Raw genomic sequence first — 23,039 nt, 5'->3', positions numbered from 1 at the left:
CTGAGTGTTGCCTTAATTCACATTTATCTGTTTTTTTAAGTTAATATTTTTTGGAGTATAGTTGATTTACAATGTTGTGTTATTTTCTGCTGTACAGCAAAGTGAATCAGTTATACATCTTTCTACTCTTTTAGATTCTGTTCCCATATAGGTCATTACAGAGTACTGAGTAGAGTTCCCTGTGCTGTACAGTAGGTTATTAGTTATCTGTTTTATATATAGTAGTGTGTATATGTCAATCCCAATCTCCTAATTTATCCCTCCCTTCCTTTCCCCCTTGGTAACCATATGTTTGTTTTCTACGTCTGTAACTCTACTTCTGTTTTATAAATAAGTTCATTTGTACCCTTCTTTTAGATTCCACATATAAGCGACATCGTATGATATTTGTCTTTCTCTGTCTGACACATTTATCTTATGGTAGGTGAGGTTGAGCCATTTGTATTCCTTTTTCTGTCAATGTTTTTGTTTTCTTCTCAGTTTTTCTATTCAGTTCTAGTCTTTTTAGGGTTCATTTTTCAGGGCTTTTTATATAATAAGGATTTATAAAAAGATATAGTATCTTTTTGTCTGAGATGTGAGTTGTAAAAATTCTTTCACAGTTTCATAAATTTTCACTTATCTGTAAATTTACTCCTAGTGAATTTTGGCCACAAATAAGATTTTTAAAATTTTTACATAGTTAATTTTATCAATCTTGTATGGTTTTTGGATGTTGACTGATAATTAGGCTTTTCATATTCAAGAAGTGCAGAAAACAGTTAACATAGCAGTCCTGAGACTGCTGTTCTTAGAAGGACCAGTTTGTAAGGTTGACCCATTCTGTTGTCTGGGAACTTGGCTGGTAAACAGTTCCGTATATTTATATATACTTCTTATATGGTAAGGGTGTCTCACTGTGCCTAAATTGTTTCTATAAATAGTGTAGTTTATGCTGAATACATGCTTTCCTTTTGAGAGTCTGCAATTCTGGTATGTGTCCTGGGCACTTAGTCTCTGATGAGCTTCCGTGGCAAACAAAACTTCACATATATTGTCACAGTTCATTGCTAGAGGACTTAAGTATGTCCTTTGTGTCTCTGCTAGGAGAGCACTCTTGGAAGCTTTTGCCTGATTTCCTCTGGACTTCACTCGATGTGCCTTTTCCCTTTGCATGTTTTGTTTTGTATCCTTTTGCTGTAATAAATCATAGCCAAGAGTACAACTATATGCTGAGTCCTTTGAGTCCTCCTAGCAGATCATCAAACCATAGAATTTACCTATGTTTTCTTCAGGAACTTTATAGTTTCTGTCTTTGGATATTGGGATAACATTTACATTCGTAAATTAACTTAGAACTTGTGCTTCTGAAGTTGAGTCTGTTTTACTTAGAATATCTTTAAAAGTTTTCCTCAAATAGTTTTTACATATTTCTTAAATTTGCTCTTAGTTATTTCATTATTTTGTTTCTCTTGTGATTGAGACCTTTTCTTCCTATCTCTAATTATTGTTTATATGTAACAAAGCTGATGATTTCTATATATTAATTTTCCTCCACTCTCTTATTGAATTATATTACTATTTGTGGGAGTTTTTGATTCCCTTGGGTTTTCAAGGTATACAATCATAGCATCTATAAATAGTACTTACCTCTTTCTAATTGCTGTGACATTTATTTCTATATCTTATATAATTACACTGTTAGGACCTTCAGTACAATATTAAATAATAGTGATGGCAGTGGTGTCCTTTTTTTGTTTCGACTTTAGTGGGAATGCCTTTAGTATTTCCACCAGTAAACCTGACGCTAACATTTGGTTGTGAGGTAGATAAATTCTATCACGTTAGTAAGTACCCATGTATTTCTATTTTGTTGAATTTTTTTTTTAATTCGTTCTTGGATTTCCTTTTGTTTGTTTGTTTCTGTGTCTCTGCTGAGACCTCCCATTTTTCTGCTGAGATTTTCATGCACTCCAAACATGTTTTGCTTTACTTCATTAAAGATAGTCATATTAGTGGCTTAAAAGATTCTAGCCTTTTAAGGACTCTGCACTTTCATTGCCAAGGGTGAGGGTTCAATCCCTTGTCAGGGAACTAAGAGCCCACAAGCCAAGCCGTGTGGCTAAATTAAAAATAAAATAAAATAAAATTCTGGGCTTTGAGTTCCAATATATGATTCATCTTAACTTTGAACTCAGTTCATCTTTTTTTCTCTTGAAAATGTTCTCTTTTTTGGGTGGGGGGTTGGTTCTTTGTATGCTAGGTAATTTGGGATTGTTTCTTAGACATGAGTGTTAAATTGTGGAGATTCTAAATTCTGTTCTCTCTGATGAGCATGATTTTCTGTGTTTACTGCAAACGCTGTCTCTTATTTGGTAGCTTCAGTCTCTGTTCTGATACTTTGTTTTTACCTAGGTTGTTTTGAATTTGTTCTGAGCATGCATGGTTCAGGGGTCAGTTTGAGCTAGGTGTAGACAGAATTTGGGGATCCCCTCTCTGGCTTTTTCTCATCTAGGATTCTCCCACTCTTTCAGCATTTGTGGCTTCTTAGCTTCTTTTTTCTGGCTTCCCAGACCAGGAAGAGTTTTTCCATGCAAAGCCCCCACTGCTGCTCTACTCACTACTTAAGCCACACTCAGCCCCAGGCTAAAAGCTGCAGAAATAGGAACTTACACTATCTCATTGCCTCTCTTCCTTCAACAGAGCATGAACTCCCCAATAGACTCTGTATTTGTTCATTCTCTGGGACTTTCAGGTAGTTGCGCTTCATATTTTGTCCAGATCTTCAGAGTTTTCTGCAGGGGCTGGGAGTGGTGGTCATCCTGTAGCATCTTAGCAAGTCATACCCAGAAGTGAAACCTCTCACATTCATCAAATGTCGTTGTTGTCAAGGATGGCTATTGAATTTTATCAAATACCTTTTCAGAGTTTATGAACATGAGTGTGTTTTTTGTTTTTAACTTTACTTACGTGATGAATTATGTTGTTAGATTTCCTGATTTTGAGACATTTTTGTGTTCCTGGAATACAACTCACTTATTCTTTTAACGGTCTGCTGATTCTTGTTACTTAAGCTTTATTTAGGATTTTTGCTTTGATATTTGTAAGTGAGATTGGCCTATTGTTTTCTTATTTGTAAAATCTTTGTTAGGTTTTGGGATCAATGATTATCCTATTTCATTGAAAGAATTTGAGTATTTTCCTTCTTTTTCCTTCTTTTTTGTTCTGTAACTGCTTTGGAACAGTTTAGCATTAAAATGATCTAATCTTTAAAGTTTGGTACAATTCTCTATGAAACTGTCTGGGTCTAGTTTTTTAGGGATAGCTCCTTGACAAATTTGTTGTATGGAGAATGGTCTGTTTGGATTTTCTTCTTTGGAAATCAACCTGTTTAGATTTTGTATTTCATCTGGGGTCATTTTTGGTAAATTATATTTTGTTATACAATTATCCAATTCATCTAGGTTTCCAATGTTATGTGTAAAGAATTTATTAAAATAGGCTCTTTTATGATTTTAAAAAGTATTCTTCATCTTTGTGGTTATATTTCCTTTATCATGTCTTATGCATTTGTATTTTGGTTATCTATTTTGTATAACAAACCATTCTAAAAATCAGTAACTTAAAAACAACCATTTTATTTGCTCATAATTTCATGGAACACGAATTTGCACTGGTCTTATGTAGGCAGTTCTACTCCACATGGTATCAAAAGGTCACTCATTGGGCTACATTCAGCTTCCAGTAGCATTTCCTCACCATACTTGTAGTCTCTACCAACAGTCTCTGCCCCTGAGGCCTCCACGTATTGTTGGTGCAAATCTAATGCCACAGATGTTAGGTTTTTAGTTGCACCAACACCTTATTCTAAGGTTATCTGTTTCTGTGTAACATCCTAAAACTCAGTGGCTTAAAACAACAACCATGTTATAATTTGCACACAATTCTGTGGATTAGGAATTCAAGCAGAGTGATACTGGGTTTTTCTTCTCCTCTATGTCGTATAGGGCTGTGTTCAGCTAGGGGCTTGTTGGTTTCTGAAACATCCAAAGTGGATTCAAGTCTCTGTCCCAACAGGGTAGTCAAACTTCTCACATAGAGATCAAGAGGGAATATTCAAATAGATGCAGGCAGATCTCTTTCAAGGTGTAACTTTGAAAATTATGAAGCATTACCTCCTACGTTCTACTTGCCAAAACAAGTCATAGATTCAAGGGGAGGGGAAATAGACTGACACTCAGTGCGGAGAGTGACAAAGACTTTATGGCCATCTTTAATCCACCACAATGTGCTTTCTCCCAAAGTTATTTTACTGAGAACTAGCTCATAGATTTATTTATTGTTGGGTTTTTTTTTCTGTTTTCTAACCCATTTATTTCTGCCTTTATCTTAAGTTCTTCTATTTCCCTTTTAATTATTTTATCGTTTTTCTTTTTAATCGAGAGGACTTATTAACTTGTTTTCAGTTTTTCCTTCCTATTAATGTAAGTATTTAGAACTAATGAACTTTGCTTTGAACACTGCTTTAGCCGTATCCTATAGATTCTAATATTTGTGATTTTCTAGAAATGCTATAATTTTGCTCTTAATTTCCTCTTGACCCATGGAACTTCCACTTGGAAAGACCTTTTGTTTTCTGCTTTTATTTATCTCCATTTTTTCCCTGCAATATTATCAGGATGGTCTCTGTAATATTTCTCCCTTTTGGAATTTATTAAGGTTCTGTTTTGATTTTTAGTGGTTTAATATTTAGTATTTTGAACTATTCCTTGGATATTTATATAGAAGGATTATACTATTTTTAGGGCAAAAAGTTTAATGTATCAATCAGGTCATCTTAATTATATTATTTGGTTCTTTATTCTTACATAATTTTTGTCTATTTTATTTGTCATGGACTGTGAGAAGTAAATTACAGTCTTCTACTACTACTCTTATTTCTGGCTTTTCCTTTATCTCTTGCAATTTATATTTCATGGTTATTGCTGCTCTGTTATTTTCTGTGAAGATATTAATAACTGTTATGTCTCCATTGTGAGTTAGATCTTTGTATTATGGAAGTACCTTTCTTCATCTAATTTAATGCTTTTTGGCCTGAATTCTACCTTGTCTAATATTAAAATCATGACTCCTGGTTGCCTTTCCTCTATCTTCCACTTTCTTCCTTTCTAAATTACTTTATTCTGGATGTGCCTCATAAATGCAGCATAGAGTTGAGTTTAGCATCGTGAGCAATATGAGCATCTTTTTCTTTGAAACCCCTTTTTATTTATTGATGCAGCACGTGTTTGGTTTTAATTCAGCCATGTTATTTTTTGTTCCTGTCATCTTTCCAAATCCTCCCACCCCATTTCTTTAAGTAGCATCTATTAATTCCCTACTATGAACAGTGATGAAGATGAGCATCCTTTCTCTTCTCCCCGCCTCTCCCTTTAGTTTTAGACAGTGATATTCTTTTTCAGTTTTTTTAAATAACATCTTTATTGGAGTATAATTGCTTTACAATGGTATGTTAGTTTCTGCTTTACGTTTTCAGTTTTTTAAAAAAATCTTTAATGTGCTTATACTTCTCTACTACTTGATGTTTCAATGTTAAATACATGCCGTGACTGCCAGCCAACGTATGCTTTAGATCTCAGTCCTCACTTTACCCCTATCCTCCTTACTCTCTTCCCAGTTTTTGTAAATGGTACAGTTTCTACTTTGTCAGAGTATATGACATTTTCGTATGTTTTGTCACTACTTTCCTTCATCCGTTTTAGTCTTTGTTCTGTAGTTGAATATATTCAGTGCTCCTTGCTTGCGCTTTTGCCAATGCCTCTGCAATCATGTCACGATTAGCTGAAGTTTGTCTCCTAGCTGCCTTCCAGAAGTTGGGCTCACAGGTTCAATATTTCCTCCATGCTCTGCATACTTGCACATTTCTGCCACTGTGTCTCACCATTCCTGTGCTCCTGGTTCCTTCTCAGGCCACTGCAAACAAGAAACCAGATTCTTGGAAGTCAAAATGAGCCTTTCACCTTCCAGGAAGCAAATGGTACACACGGAGTTCTCCCTCCTTCATAGTCCCTCAAGCTCTTATTTTGTAGCGCCTGCCCCATCTCAGCTTCTTTTGATATTTCTCACAGATATTTTAGAATCTGTGGATTACATCTTTTCAAAAAGTAGGAGGGAAGAAAAGGAGACACTTCTACTCCTTTTAAGGATATTTTCTCGAAGTTGGAAGTTGCACCCATCACTTTTCTCACACTCTATTAGTTGGAACCTAGTCACATGGCTATACCTCAGTTAAAGTGAGATTTAGAAATGCAGTCTTTACTTCATGCAGCCCTGTGCCTAGCTAAGGATTCTGTAATTGGAGAAGAGAAAGGATAAAAGGATAATGGGGGTAGGGGATATCTAGCTGTTTCTGCCATATTTCCAGTCTTATTAAGGAAAAGGAGCATTATTGTCTCAAACACACGTAATTAAATGACAAAGAATAACATATATAACATTGGTAAGGATTAAAGGATAGATGTGTATTTCTCAAGCTAGAATATGAAATAGTCCTTTTTTTCTAACAATGATCTAAATTGAGAGGAGCCTTAGTTATATAGAAAGTTTTCCTTGATGATATCTAAATTCTTTAGGTGGTGATTAATTGCTCAACTTCCCTTTAGTGGGAATAAATGTAGCCAATTATTATTACCCAAATCTAGCTAAATGTGTAAAGATCTTGACTGATGTGACTTGATTATTTTCTGTGAATTGTGAGGTCCTCTGTTATATGCAAATAATCCTCCAAGGATTAATGCTTTGGTCATTAGTATTACTTAGTATTAGGAATCAATTTATCAGAACTGAGCAAAGTGTCTCTGATGGATGGAGGGGGCAGAGAGTGGTCTGGAGCATGGGATTTTTTCTGGATATCACTGCAGTAGGATGTCCTAAGTACCTTTTAAGACTCAAGGCTTTGGGAGTGGGTGCCATGTGGCAACAGAAAACTGAAAAGTGAGGTGAAATGATGCCAGAGATAACCCTGAAACAGTTTGCCATTTCGTTTGGGAATACCCCAGATTGTGTCTGACATTCATACTGGGGGTATTCTTCCTCATACTATCTATTGGTTTGCTGTATTTGATTATACTAATTAACATCAGTTAAGAAGTCCCCAAAGAAAACTTTTTTATTTATTTTGAATTTATCCAATATTTTTCAATACACCCCCACTATTCCTTTCACTAATCTCTATTTTCGCTTTTACTATCCTCTGGAGTCAAGATATTTTGGGAAAGCTGACAGTTTCTTATGTGCCTAGTAAAAAAATCCTTGAAATGCATTCTTATCAGTTAATGTTTGTTCTGAAACTAATTTGTTTTACTACCGAACAGTTGGTTCATGTTGTCCAGTTTTAGACTGTGGACTCTTTTGAAGCAAAATTCTTTCTCATATATGTGTTTTGAATGGGTTATAAGATTATCAGATAAAAATAGTAAAAAAACAGTTAAATTTCAGCTATTTTGGTCTTGACAAATAATATTTTCAAAATGGCACCAAGATAGAATTATTTGTTTGTGTGTTCTTACTCTAAACCTACATACTTAGGTTCATTAAAACAGAAAATTGTATTTCCCACATAATACATTGCTTGGAAATAGAGAAGTAAGATATGTTTGTGGGGATATATAAATGTATTTTATATGCAGAGAGAGAGAGTTATCCCAACTACAAAAGAAAGGGGGGGTGTCAAAATCCATGCAATTTGGAGATAAGAAAAGAATAATATAAAGAGTTTTGCTGATATAAGCACAGGCTAATGCTATTACTGCCTAACTATAGCTATGCTGAGCTGTTCCACTGTTATTCAGGTGTCAGCATTTCTATTATGGACTTATGTTGTCATTATAAGAGTTTACTGTAATTTATAGTCCGGAGTAAAAGGATACTATTGTTTTTGAACTTCAAGTGAGAATGTTAATACAATAGGAAGAAAATATAGCACAAGTTTTAGATTTTCAGTCATATCATTAGCTTTTTACTCACTTTTAAAGAAAATGTATGTGTAACTACTTCAAAGTTTTTAAAGAAATTTCAGAAAACTTGAGTAATTATTATACATCTTCATAGATTCATATGTATATAGTATATTTTGTAGTTAATCAGATACTCTATATAATTTACTCTGGTTTTACAAATAAATTTCAGAAATCCACATACTAGGCTTTTGTTTAGTGTGTCTAATTTGCATTATTCCTTTTTCCATTTATTTATTCATTTCCTTCTCAGACTTTCTCTGCTAACACCATTCATAAAATTAGGAAAACAACAAACAGTCAGGCCACAGCTCATATTCAAGAGTTTGTTCGATCATTTATTTGTTCATAAACATTTTTGATCACCTTGATATGCCAGGTGCTTTGAAATACATGATCTCATTGGATCATCCCAAGGTCCCTTTTAGAGGGTGTGAGGCCCCAAGTTTGAGTAACTTATTTCAGGCCACTAGCCCTTTCTACTGCTGTACTCCTTCTTACCTTTGTATACCCAAGACTTCTCTTAGGAACACGTATTCTAATTTCTGCCCAAGAAAAAGGTGGTTGTTAATCAGGGGCCAAGTGTGAAGTAGCAAAATTTTATCTTTTTACCTCTTTTTGTGTCATGATTCTTTTCCTTCTATTATACATTCTTTCCATGTTCTTTCTGTTTTAAAAATTCTTTCTGAAAATTACCGTACACATGGAGATTTAAATGACAGTGTAGCTTAATGTATTAGTTTTCCCAAAGATATTGGCGTTTTAACTTCATCTGCAGAAAGAGAATTGAGAGAAGCTGAATCTCATGGCACCAATTGCCTAGCTATTAGGAAGTCCTTTAACCATATCTCATCAAAGCTGCCACTAAATTTGTTAGGCCCACTCTAGATGGATTTTACTAATTTATCATTTACTTGTTTGTAAGATAAAAGAAATTACAGTTGATTTATTGCTTGACATTCCTTTTTATATTATTTTTGAGATTATTTTCCTGTTATATTACAGTGTACATGTGGCAGAAATAAACCCATGGCATTTTTTTTTAACATCTTTATTGGAGTATAATTGCTTTACAATGGTGTGTTAGTTTCTGCTTTATAACAAAGTGAATCAGCTATATGTATACATATATCCCCATATCTCCTCCCTCTTGCGTCTCCCTCCCACCCTCCCTATCCCACCCCTCTAGGTGGTCACAAAGCACCAGCTGATCTCCCTGTGCTATGTGGCTGCTTCCCACTAGCTATCTGTTTTACATTTGGTAGTATAAATGAGTCCATGCCTCTCTCTCACTTCATCCCAGCTTACCCTTCCCCCTCCCTGTGTCCTCAAGTCCATTCTCTACATCTGCGTCTTTATTTTTTATTTATTTATTTTTAAAATTCCATATATATGTGTTAGCATATGGTATTTGTTTTTCTCTTTCTGACTTACTTCATTCTGTATGACAGACTCTAGGTCCATCCACCCCATTACAAATAACTCAATTTCGTTTCGTTTTATGACTGATATTCCATTGTATATATGTGCCACATCTTCTTGATCCATTCCTCTGTTGACGGATGCTTAGGTTGCTTCCATGTCCTGGCTATTGTAAATAGAGCTGCAGTGAACATTGTGGTACATGACTCTTTTTGAATTATGGTTTTCTCGGGGTATATGCCCAGTAGCAGGATTGCTGGGTCGTATGCCATGGCATGTTTTGATTCTGAAAGAAATTACATTTTTCTTTACTTTTACATACTTAGTTGTTAAAAATAGGGTAGTAGAAAAAATTGCAAAAGTATGGTTCTTTTCTAGTAGAAGAGTTTGATCCAGGGTAGTTTGTTTTATCATGACTTTTATCTTACCTTTAATTTTCACATATAATATGTTCCTGAAAACATGTTTGAAGGTCATTGTCTGAAAGTCGAATGATAGTGTGGTGTAAGGTACCCTCAAGGCCTAATGTGTCATAAAATTCCCAGATATGATCATGTAGTTTCTGCTCCCCTCTATCTTTGCAACCTAATTGGAGGGATAAGAACCTTCCCAGGCTCTGTAGCCTTGGGTCAGCCTTCCTGATGTTATAACATAATTTTTTTAAAAAAACGGTGAAGGCCTGACCTCATACAAATGTAAATGAATACATGAAAGACATTGTTTAGTTCATTAATTAATGAGGGGACCAGTAAGATGTTAAAACCAGTTCAAAGCAACAGATGCATATATAATCAGGAATGCTGAAAGAAGTTTACAAATACATGCAAAACTATTCAGTATCTACAGGGCAATAATCGATTGTATTCCACCAGACAAAATTCATTTGAATTTCTATGGAAAAGAATCATTTGTATTACTCTAAGTTTTCTATAATTTACAGAGTTGTAAAACAGCTGGAAGACAATGAAAGATGCAGGCCCCTAAAGAATCAGATCATCCAGAAGGATGGATTGGACAGAACATCCAGTAGTCTTTTTTTTTTTTTGGTCTGTTTCAAAGTCTTTCATAATTTTTCATAACGGTCTTCCCCCTTGTAGTTATATAATCCCAAAAAATTATTCTATATTGGAAAGTGAAAATCCCTTGTAGTTATATAATCCCAAAAAATTATTCTTGGTGTAAAAAATGCTAGTGCAATAAGAGCATTAGTTAAATATATGGAATTACTGAATTTTGCAATTCAGTACTGAACATCCATGACAGTTACAAAATTAACTTCTGTTTGAAAGTTTTCATAAAGAATCTTGGAATTGACTTTATAAGCCTCTATTATTTGTTTTTGTGGGGCTAGAAAACCAAGCCTAAGAAACTAACTATACCAGATTTCACTTGTAGAGTACCTGTAAATTTGGTGAGTTTCTCTTTTCTCAGAGTCCCCCAAATTTGCTAAGGTTCTTGGCCTGCCAATAAGTGACTTCCTTACCTCCTGAGGGCTTGAACCTGTAAGCCAGGTACCAGGCCATTTTTACTGCTTTGTAGATTTTGGATCCATATGTAAAGTCAGCTTTTGTTTTGTAAAAGTGGCTTGACTTACCTAATTCAAAGAGAGTCATTCTCAGAAACGACAGTCCATGGGAGGCCTTGGTTGATCAAATGATTTGTCCAGTTTTGTCCTAATGAAAAGAAGAACGGGTTCTTGTTGGACATATGCAAATAACTATATTGCCATGAAGAGTAAGGAGACTCAGTAATAGTTTATGAATTTGCGAGTCAGGGGATGCTTAATGAGAATCAGATAACATTTCAAAGTATTTTGTTGCATTTTACAGAAGTACTATTTACTAAATTGTTGTGGGTTATGGATAGCTTAAGAAAAAAGAGAAGGGTTTTTTTTTTAATATAAGAAAAATAGATCATTACAGTATTAACACTGTTCTAAACAAATAACCACAATAAATTCTCATCAATTCATTCAGTCCTGTGCTCCTTGAGATCTTGGGTTAGCAACCTGCTTTCACGAGGCTGTCTGATTTTGAACTATAAAGAATCCTGATTCAGTCCAGTCACCTCAGAAGCTTGTACCCAAGAATCTTTTTTTTTAAGTGTCAGAAATTTGCAATCCTGGTACATTCTTTGTCCATGAGGCTCTGGGACTGTCCTTTTTAGTTCAGAATACAAACCCTGCCTTATAACCTGTAGCAGTGCCTTCTGACACGCATCACGTTAAAACAAAACTACATAGATGACAGATACGTAATGGCTGTGAGCCAGTTAATAATATCAGGGTGAATAAGGGTAAAATTCTCTGTTGGAAGTATAGTGTACAACTATTTAATAAGAGTTTTGATTGGCATTTGCCCTGAGATTAAAAACACTATGGACCGGGAATTCCCTCATGGTCCAGTGGTTAGGACTCTGTGCTTCCACTGAAGGGGGCACGGGTTTGATCCCTGGGAAACTAAGAATCTGTACGCTGCACAGCGCGGCCGAAAAAAAAAGAAAGTAAAAATTATGTGCAGCAAAGGCATTGACAGGTCTCCAGGAAATTTCATAGATTTTTGTTCATTATTTTACTGTTATAATTATTTCTATCATCTCTGTTTTTAAAAGATAAAAGACAAAGAAAATTTGTGATTTTCTGGTTGTTCTCTGAGAAACCTCAAATACAGTTTTGGGTGACTTTTTATTTTATTTCTTCTATATTTAGGATCCAGTTTTGAGAAGACAAAATCAAAAAAGTTGTCAGAGGAGATTTTGGCACTTGGTTAAGATAGGTGCCTGAGAACTAATATTTAATAACCTCTTTCATCAATCGGACAAAATAAAGTTTATTTTCTAAATTCTGTTCACTACACTTTCCCATATTCTAATTAGAACAAACTGACCTGGTTTTCTTTCAGGGGTTTTACCCGTCGAAGCCATTTTTATAATACTGAGCTGTTATTTATAACACACTGTGTGTTCATATTATTATCTTCAAATGAATCAATAAAGTATTTGTAAATTAAATAAAATAATAAAAGTATTTTTGTAAATTTATATTTCACTTTCCAATATAATAAATACCAATAGTTTCTTAACCCATGTAAACAAAAGCTCTCTGGAGTCCTCAGTAAGTCCTAGAGTCCTTTGGACTAGAGACTAAAAAGCCTGAGAACTACTGCAAACTGCTGCTTTCAGACACATCTACCCTTGGAAAACAAAAGTACACACAGAGTTGTGTTTCTCCATCACAGTTGTTCCAAGTATAGTCTCATTACTCATATCTTTCAGCCAAGTAACTATAACTAACTTCTGTTTCACAGAGAACACTGGGGTAGTGGATAATTTAGACCTGTATGGCATACACAAGCAATTTAGTAGACCTGCAAAGTCATGAACTCACATATTACAACTTTCTACTGCCACACACATCTCTTCTATGACTCCTTAAAGTGGCAAAAATGCATATGTTCATTAACATGACCAGAGCTGTAACCTTAAGAAGCAAAGTTATATAAACTTGAAATTATACTTCATGATTAATGTTTCAGTATTCTATCTTACTTAAAAATTATCTGTGTCTAATAATATCCATTAATTCAATTTAATATAAATTCAGAGTGGCAGGGACATACATACCTTACCAAATGTAAAATAGCTAGCTAGTGGGAAGCAGCCACATAAAGTAGAAACTGACACACCATTGTAAAGCAATTATACTCCACTAAAGGTGTTTAAAAATATATATATAAATTCAAGCTTTTACCTTAGAAATTATCTACTACAAAACATAAATACTACAGAACATAATTATGGTTGAAATAAATGTTTGTCAGAATAATGATTGAATTTAATTGAATACAGTTTTCATTTTTCATAGTTTTTAATAATATGTAGAGTAATATTAGCTTATTTGATCAGTAAACCTGTATAATTTTAGGAAAAGCAAACCCAAGTGGAATAAAATATATGCTTCTGTTATACTTAATACTGATAAAGATATAGCTGTTTTATTAAGCCAAAATTATTAAGCTAGTATTGTTTACCAAAGATTTACTGTTATTAATGTGAACTTGGATTCTTAAAATGTTTCTTAGTTTTAGCAAGAAGAATTTTATTTAAGTTTAGTATGTTTAAAGCATTAGAAGTTCAAACAACAAGGTCCTGTGTTTCGCACAGGGAATTATTAATATAGTCAATAAACTGTGATTAAACCATAATGGAAAAGAATATGAAAAAGAATATATATGTATAACTGAGTCACTTTGCTGTACAGCAGAAATTAACACAACACTGTAAATCAACTATACTTCAATAAAATTTTAAAAAATAAAGTATTAGAAGTTCGATTTCCTATTCTGGGAATTTTAGCAATACTGAATTTATTTAAGAGCTTATTTGTAAGTCAATCAGAACAGAACTTCTTTAATTTAAGAGTCTTTATACTATCATTTTTTAGTATCCTCTGGAGAAAGAAAGAAATTTCACACAGAGTAAGAGGTAAAGGCCTTTCTGAGTTTGACACATAGACACAGAGAGAGCTTATAGCTTCAGATCTATAACTTTGGCACAGATCAAGTAAACACAGAAACATAAAATCTCACTGGTCCAAATGTCCAAGAGGTACTCTCCTTCCCAGTGGATATGTAATTTTTAATTGATTTGAGCTAAAAAAATAGAGAAATAAATTTTTAATAAGAGTCTGACAAACCAGTTTCTCTATCCTTTCACCTGGTTGAGTAGATCTCTATCATCCATTTACAGAGATCATCAAATTGTCAAACTATAAAACCAAACTTCTTACCATTGCTCTTACTAATGGGAAAATAACTTATCAGTAGTAACTAAACCAACAACAAAAAAATAAAACATAAAGTTAGTGGAGAGGGGAAAAAAAGCTAGAGAAACAGAGAACCAGCAAATTTTAAGTCCTATTGCTGAGTGGGATTCACCTCTGGGAGCCAGGAAAAGACATGCCTGGGCTTAAGCTATTAAGGAGGTGCACTTCACTGGCAACTCCATTTAACTAGCTCTGTCAGATGAATCCATCTCAGTGGGCAACCTTCAAACTGGTAAAAAATTTTTATATAAGGGAAAATCATGATTTTCATACAAATATAAAATGAACATGTGTCAAAGACATATTTAACTCATTCATTAACAAGGGAACAAATAAGACATTACAACTGACTTAAAGATGAATTCAAACAACACATACTTGGGTGTTCCCTGGCTGTCCAGTGGTTAGGACTCTGGGTTTTAACTGCCGAGGGCCCGCATGGCATAGCCATAAACAAAACCAAAAACAACACACACATGTAAGTATAGGTGATCAGCCATGTTGAAATGAAATACTAAATACTTATCAATATCCACAGGGAAATCTCTTGTATTATACTGGATGAAATTTATTTATTGTAGGTTTTCTACAATTTACAGAGTTTGTAAAATAGCTCAAAGACAATGGAAAGCACAGGCCCCCATAGAATCAGATAACCCAGAAGTGTCGTTAGACAGGCACCTAACAATCTTTCTTGTCTTTTTCAAAGTCTTTCACTGAGAACAATCCAGGCAGAAGCCCTTTCCAGCCCTTGTCCTCTTCGCCAACTTGGGCACAACGTCAGAAAGCCCCTAATCTTTCAACCTTCCAACTAGAACTTTATAGGTTCGTGGAGCAAGGATGGGGGAAAGGATTTGTCTTCACCTATGTTTGCATCACTAGCTGGATGAGGCCTTTCCTTGCTGCCTCACTTTCCTCCAGGCTTCTTGTGATCACCGTGAAGCCAATCATTGCACAGTGTGGAGGTGGAGTGTTAAGACATCAGGCAAAGGGGTATCTGTTGGTATAGTTACCCAGAGTGACTTAGTAACCTCCAGTTCCCTGAGCCTGATTACCAGAATTCTCCCAGAGGGCCACAAGCTCAGACCAAAGCAGGCCCCTGCTGCCTTGACAGAAGCCAAGCTTTGTCCCCTATCCACAACAGTCAGTGCTGGCTAGGTAAAAATCATCATTTGTCAGGTGATAAAATAAAGACTGAGTTCTATTTAAGAGAGGCAATTTAGGAGTACCAACTTATAATATATGAACGGCTTGTTTTATGAAAGTAAAATAATTGAGGTTGAGAATCACAATTGGAAAAATGTAAGAAAATCAACATTTATTGTGCTTCTGCATTTGATACGTTGCCTCTTTTAATTGTATATTGCGTGTGTGTCTGTCCACAGTTTTGCTGGACCTCAGTGTGCTTTTTCCTAAACTCAGTTTCCAAAAGGAATCATCTGGGTTTTATGAGTTGTTTTATTAACCACATAAAATTTTAAAGTTTTCTTAAGGTCAGTTGGTTACCATAGGCTAGTTCTTGGCACTCTTTTTAGGTAAGACTTCTGTCTTTTCATCTGTAAATTTAGTAGAAGGTTATGGTTCAAAGAAAAAAAATTCAAAATGCTACTGTGATATTAATCAGAACAAAGTCCTTTTTACTTTGACTTTTGGCACTGTGCAATATGCTTTATTAAACATCAGGATTTAGATTGATCTTCAGAACACCTTTACAGAAAGGAAATCACAGCCTTGAAGCTGATAATAGAACAGTCACAAAAAGCACGAAACAACTGCTCTATTTAGCTATGCATTTTGTTAACACTTTTCATATTAGTAACCTTACTTCTGATAAAGCTTTTTCATTAGTATTCTCAGCAGAAACAACTGACATATCTTTCTTGACCTCACCATGCTTAGAACAAAAACTTAAAAGAGGATCAATCTTCTTGAAACCATGTTTTTCCAGATCATCTGCTTGTCAAACATAGCAGAATATGGTTTTGAAACAGCGGAAACATAACTGCTCTCTTAGGTCTGCTTGTCTTCCACCAGCATTTGTCTTACTCAATTGTGTCACTTGTTCAAGAGTAGAAACTACTCTTCAGAACTAACTAACTCAGGTTAGCTCATTGCTGTTCTAGGAAGCAGAATGCCAGTGAAAGATAATGAATGTCCTCCTTTAAAGCTCCTTCATTTTCTTCTTATTTGTTGCATAATAAGTTATATCAGATTATGCATTTGCTTCTGAATTTTGGTTATCCTTTTAGATAGTGTCTTTTCATCCACTATTTCCTTTGAAAGGCCCCTGAAAAATATCCCAGTTTCTCACCAGTAAGATTTCATTTTCAACATAGGAATACCATGCAAAGTGACAACTGTGACTTTTGTTCAGCTCTAATACTTAACTTCTTTTGTCAGGAAGTGAACTGATGCTGGCTTCTCTTTGTCTTATTCCAAGTTGGGGCATGAGATTTTCCCTGCATTAGAAGGTTGTTGAGACCTGAAGCCTGGGAAGGTAAGATGCCAGCATGAATATTGTCCATTTAGAACTGTGGTTTAATTGAGTGTCTGGTGATTTAAGAGCGTAAGTCTTTCCATTTGTTCCTGGATTTATGGTCTTGATGTCCTTTAAGTTTTATCAAAACATGTGAAAAATGTCTACAATTGGAAGGCCCATTTATCATTTATAAATTCTAAATATAGCTTTATATTTACTGAAATTATTACTTAAAGGAAGAACTGACCTATACCAGTTTTTATGTATAAATAAATCTTTGTATATACAAATATATGTGTATTTTTTACACCAAGGATCATAACAAAATAGAATACAAAATATATATATGTATTTTCTGCTTGTAGTTTTACTTTTCCTCCCTGATCATTTTTTTAAAACATATATATACCTTATCTGTCAAGAGCAGTTTTGGATTTCCTCCCTGATTTTTTTTTTTTTTTTTCTTGAGGAAAGCAAAATAGGGTGAGAATTGAGATAATTATTTTTCTCACATGGAGGAAGACAACATTTAAGAAACATTTTTTAATCCCAAAATTTTCCCCAAGTACTCTGGTGAACCCGGCAGCATTCTATGGGTGTCTCTCCCAAAAAGTCTTAATTGGAAAAGAATAGCCAATGCATGGATTCAGTAATGAAGGTTGTGTTTTAAACTACTGCTGCTCATCATTTGTTTACATGCTTCCTTCATTCACTGTGCTTTAGCTAGTTTCAGTAAGTAAAATATTTCACATTTTCACAGTGATTTACTTAAGCAAAATAATTATAACCCTTCACAATAAAATTATAACAATACCGTACATAATGACAAATATGAATTATTCTCTATGCAGGATGTTTTATTCATTTATATACAGATATAGTCTGTAGTCCATTTCAGCACATGAATTATCTTGTTCATAGTCAATCTTGGAAGAACCTAATAGATTTTGCTTTTTTACTAGACTTAGATTATACTTACACGCTTGAAGCGTACTAATTATTGGTTTTAATTGGTGCTAATATCATATAAATATTAAAACTTTTACAAGATCGAATATTAGCTAAGTATCTCTAGATACTATTACGAATCTAATAAATGCTTAGTGAAGTTACATTTATGGCACTAGCTAATAAAAGAGTCAGTCTTCCCTGAATTCTTGGCTTATAAAAATCCAGTAGGAGTTTCATAGGATGTTGGCATGTTTGTGTATTGTTATCTAGCCCTGGAATGCTAAAGGGATTTAAGCCCATGTGGTTGATTTGTGTTTCTTGAACAATCTAATAGTTTTATTTTATTTTGGTTTTGTTACCATTTTTCATGGGTTTCAGATTGAACTTTGATTACTACAGAGTAGGAATCAAACTTGGAAGTCAATTTTGGCATATGCCATTATTATACTTTTTCTTTCCAGGATAGATTAGCCCAAGTGAAGGGGCATTGACGTTGAATCACTATTTGGTTAGTGGACTCTTATAAAGTTGTTTATTGTTTCTGAAAAATATTTAATAATAATAACACATTTATTGATCTCCATGCTCTTAACTTTTTCTGGCTGTAATTTTTCTTGAGCATTTTATTAACTACTTTAATTTCAGTTTCACTTGCATAGTGTGTTTCAATGTTCAAAGCACTTTTAGACATTATTTGATTCTGACAGTAGCCCTATGAAATAGCAAAAGCAGGTGTTATTTTGATTTTTACAGTGTCTTAGAGAGTTTGAGTGGCCCACCCAAGGTCACACAGCCAACAATCATGAGTGGGATCAAGAAATCAGTTTTTTCTAGCTCATAGTCCAATACTCTTTCTTGAAGCTAAATGGCACTGTTTGTTTACATGACTAAAAACTTGGTTCTTACAACTTACCTGGAATGCTGTAGAATCTAATGAGTTCATTTCATGTCCAGTGTACTAAACATAGCTTCTGGGTTTAAGGACAAGATTGTTGGTGGTATTCAGCCAGAAAACCAGCACATATGACTTGGATTCTGAGTTTTGGAATTTCTCACCTAGTTGAGCATTTGTACCTGTTCCAGCATTCGTCTTTCAGTTCCAGGAGAATGTGTGTGACCCTAGTGCTTGGTATTCACCTCATTAGGTGGAACAACTGTTTGCTACTTGGCAGTCTGTGCAGAAGTGATGTCCGGAAATAATTTAGCAAGAAAGTTACATAAAGACTGAAGGCTACTTAGTTCTGCATGAAATGGTGGTACAAATGCCTCACCTTTCTGTTTTGCTTCATCTAGTACTACCATTTAGTTATCTATCTAAATCTTCTTAATTCACCCTTATTTATCCTTAAAGGAGCTGACTTTGCCTAAAGTTTGATATTTGTGTCATAACTGGGTCATAACATTTTCATAAATGAGCTTGAGCTTTAAAAGTGGAATCCTTGGGCTTCCCTGGTGGTGCAGTGGTTGAGAGTCCGCCTGCCCATGCAGGGGACATGGGTTCGTGCCCCGGTCCGGGAAGATCCCACATGCCGCGGAGCGGCTGGGCCCATGAGCCATGGCCGCTGAGCCTGCGTGTCCGGAGCCTGTGCTCCACAACGGGAGAGGCCGCAGCGGTGAGAGGCCCGCGTACCGCAAAAAAAAAAAAAAAAAAAAAAAGTGGAATCCTTGTACATACTCATCAGTAGGCTGTGTTTACTTTTTTGTATGATAAATATCTGAAATTTTTAAATTAATTTTTAGGTTAGCCATTTCTACTTCTTAGATAACAACATAATATTTAAATTTCTTTGCTTTTCTCTAAATTCTGATTTGACTAGTTAAATAATAACAAGATGTGTTTATTCTTCACTTTGCTTTATTTAAAGATACCATCAGCTTTTGACTTTCCCACAAGAGCATGTGTTTGCCTGGCCCTGCTGTAAGGCAACAGAACAACACTGTTGATTGTTTTCCTTTATATGCCTTTTTTGTTTGTTTGCTTATAGCCTGATCTGACCACTCAGCTTATATTTATACCATTCTCTTGACTCCTTCCAGCTCAAAGTAAACACATAGGGTTAGTTACATCAGCTAGTTTGTCATCTTTTTCCTTGAAGTTCAATCTTACCTAAACTTGAACAGCCTTGAGTAATGAGTTTATAGCATTTTAAAAAAGAAATCTTCCTTATAAAGAAAAATTATACTGTTTCAATTCAGAATTTATTTCTTTAGAGTTCTAGCTATATTCAAATGGAAACTGAACCCCATTTTAATATCATTTCAAAACCTGAGAGTTATTTTAAAATGATGACAGTAACTTTTCCAGTGGCTAAATCTTTTCTTTAAAAACCTTCGGAAGTCATAAATAATTACTACTTACTGAATTCTGGTTTTGAAAACTTTAGAACTTTTTTTTTTTTTTTTTACTGTGTGGAATGCCCCTTTCCTTCTTTGGTTATTTTGTGATGACATATGTATTGATTTTTTTGGTAGTCTCTATATTAACTTTCTAGGCCTGTGTGTGTCTGTGTGTGTGTGTCTCTGTGCGTTATTTATTCCCTTTTTTGGAAGTGGGATGTGGGGCTAGAGGAGAAAGAAACAAATTATTTTCATTTAATCTTTTTTCTCCTCATACTTATTTAACTGACTTGATCTTTGGAAAAAATAAGTATTTTTTATTTAGACGTTAGGTAATTGTGTTTTGTAAAGTATTTTACTTGCATTTCAGTTTGCCACTCATATTCTGTCCTTTCTTTTCCTTTCTATGTTTCCTCAACTCCATCTTTACAGTAGTTTGAGAGAATCAAAACTGCTTCTTTGCTCAAACTGACACCCCTCCCCCCTCAGTGGAGGCCGTAACCAATAACACCACTGCCTCACCATGGGTAGGGCTTGAGGTTCATAAAACATCTTTCATATGCTCATTTAAATCAAATCGATCCCTTGTGCTATAACTTGATATTCTTTTCTCTTATTTATTTGTATACTGCTTTATTAGCCTATTGCGTTAGTTGCCAAGCTTTGTTAGTAATCAGTTCAGCATGTAACTTTCTAGGACTGCATCCTTGTTAGACTAGGGTGGGAGAAAAGAAGATAACATTTGTAAATACTCCCTAAACTGGAAAGAGGTGAGGAGGAGAATTAATTTAGTAGAACAGATATTTCTATTTTGGGTAATACTAGCTTAAAGAATATATATACACACATATATATACACACACATTTTTTTTACGCAAAATTATTGCTAAGTGTAGTTTACTCCAGCGGTCCCCAACGTTTTTGGCACCAGGGACCAGTTTCGTGGAAGACAGTTTTACCACGGAGCCGGTGGGGAAGGGGGATGGTTCAGGCGGTAATGTGAGCGATGGGGAGCAGCAAATGAAGCTTCACTTGCTGGCCCGCTGCAGACCGGTACTGGTCTGTGGCCCGGAGGTTGGGGACCCCTGGTTTACTCTGTAACTTCATGGGTTGCTTTATAAACAAACATTAGTATATATTAAAATACTATTCTTTATTTTAACTGCAACTATGAAATAATGAAATTGATCTGGTGCCAAACTCATTAGTTCATATCAATCTCTAGTTTTATAATCTCTGAACATATTAACAGGGAAAAAGGAACTGACTGATATTACCAAAGATTATGGTTCTCTCTATGGTCACATAGTTTTAAAGAGCTGAAAGTAATTGGCTTTAAAATATTTGGCTGGCAAATGAAAATACCACAAAATCTCTAGAAAAGGAAAGTAATAAGGTAAGGAGTAGAACTACCAGATACTAAAGCATATTATAAAGCAACAGTATTGAAGCAATATGGTAGAAGCCCAAGATTAGATGTATAGATCATTGAAGAATAAAGAAATGCTGTTACTTATACAAGTTTGACATACATTAAAGGAGGCACTGTTAAACAGTAGGAAAGGGAATGATTATTTAATAAATGGGGTTGGAATAACTAGTTAGCAATGTCAAGGAAAAATATACTTAGAACCACATCTATACCAGAAATAACAAAATAAATTTCAGATAAACTTAAGTGTGGATAATTACATATTGAAAATCTAAAAGATAAAAGGACTGAATATTCTATAATTTCTCTGGAATTTCTAAACAATTTGAAAACTGGAAAAGGAAGATAGCAAAGATTAGACTGCACATGCTAATTTGTTTTATTATAACTGTAGCTCTGTGAGCATTATAGGAAAGCATGCCTATTCTATGTTCAAAATCTGAAAATTAGTCTTATTTTTTTTTCATACCAGCTGGAAACCTTATGCTTTCTATACTAGTTAATGGAACAGAGAATGCAGTTCTTTATCTAAAATTTTATTCTGTAGATGCATTGAAAATTATACAGGAGCTCGTTGTGAAGAGGTTTTTCTCCCAAGCTCCAGCATCCAAACTAAAAGTGACCTGTTTGCAGCTTTTGTGGCATTGGCTGTTCTTCTAGGAACTCTTATCATTGGAGCCCTCTACTTCCTTTGCAGGTAACCAAAATAAAAACATGCTTTTGAAAAGAAAAAGTAATGCATAAAGTAGTTATCCTACTAAATAATCAATATGCCCTTTAGCTCTAGATTATTTTTCCAGATTGTTTTTCTGTTTAGAGTTATTTCTCTAATAGAGTTACTGTTATTAAATTTTATTGTTTATTTATTTTTGTTATTAAATTAATAAGTCATTTTTGAAAGGATCTTAAGCAGTCTCTATTTATTCTTTGTTACTGTCATCATCATTATTTACCTTGACTTTTCTAAACTAGTAAGGTAGATCCACATTCACTAAAGTCATCATGCCAAAAACACCTAAATATTTGGACTAGGTCTATTTTAAATAGATTTTGTGAAAGAAAAGAAACAATTTATGCAACACGCTGTAAATATAAATTTAAGACATAGTTAATATCTAGGATCAGCTCTTTATTTAGTGCCTACTATGTGCTAGACACTTTATGCTGATAAGCATAAAGAATATAATAGTGAAGAAAATAGACATGTTCCCTAACTTCATAGAGATTTAAATCAATTTGGAGAGACAGATGAATTGGCAGGCAATTAATTTGAGAAGACTAGTAACTCATAAGACCAAAGGAAAATTTATTCACATGAAACAACGCTTTGCACTGAAGATTACTTTCATTCATTAGTTTTGGTCTTCAGCTTTTTCTGAATTTTTGTGAAAATAAGTGGATATAGAATTTATTAAATTTAGGAGTTATCTGGTATCATAACTCTCATTATTAATTTTTATTAAATGTACACTGTATGCTATCATAGATATTTGTGCAAATGGAAAATGGAGCTGAGGGTAGTCATAAAAGAGATACAGTGGGCTTGAGAAATTTATATTCTAAGAAAAGTAACATATGTAAAATTATATTTCATAAAATCCT

At 34.4% G+C, this 23,039-nt stretch overlaps 1 protein-coding gene across 16 annotated transcripts in view; it reads left to right on the top strand.

Moving 5' to 3' along the window:
- NRG4 (neuregulin 4) overlaps positions 1-23,039 on the top strand; it is a 132,542-nt gene that overhangs the window by 83,297 nt on the left and 26,206 nt on the right. For 13 of the 16 annotated variants that reach the window (XM_089906957.1, XM_089906955.1, XM_089906953.1 and 10 more), the window contains one exon: positions 21,985-22,134. In XM_089906957.1, the coding sequence (XP_089763083.1) occupies positions 21,985-22,134 (150 nt within the window). Of the gene's footprint in view, positions 1-16,638; positions 16,736-21,984; positions 22,135-23,039 lie in introns of those variants that run through there. The other 3 variants (XR_016392028.1, XR_016392029.1, XR_016392030.1) reach the window with 2 other exon arrangements.

The sequence above is a fragment of the Delphinapterus leucas genome, chromosome 2 (assembly GCF_059928025.1).
Source record: "Delphinapterus leucas isolate spDelLeu-1000000601 "Yukka" chromosome 2, BTC_Dleu_Yukka2, whole genome shotgun sequence".
NCBI lineage: Eukaryota > Metazoa > Chordata > Mammalia > Artiodactyla > Monodontidae > Delphinapterus > Delphinapterus leucas.
Note: the sequence above shows the minus strand (reverse complement) of the source record. Positions and strands in the feature narration are given on the sequence as shown.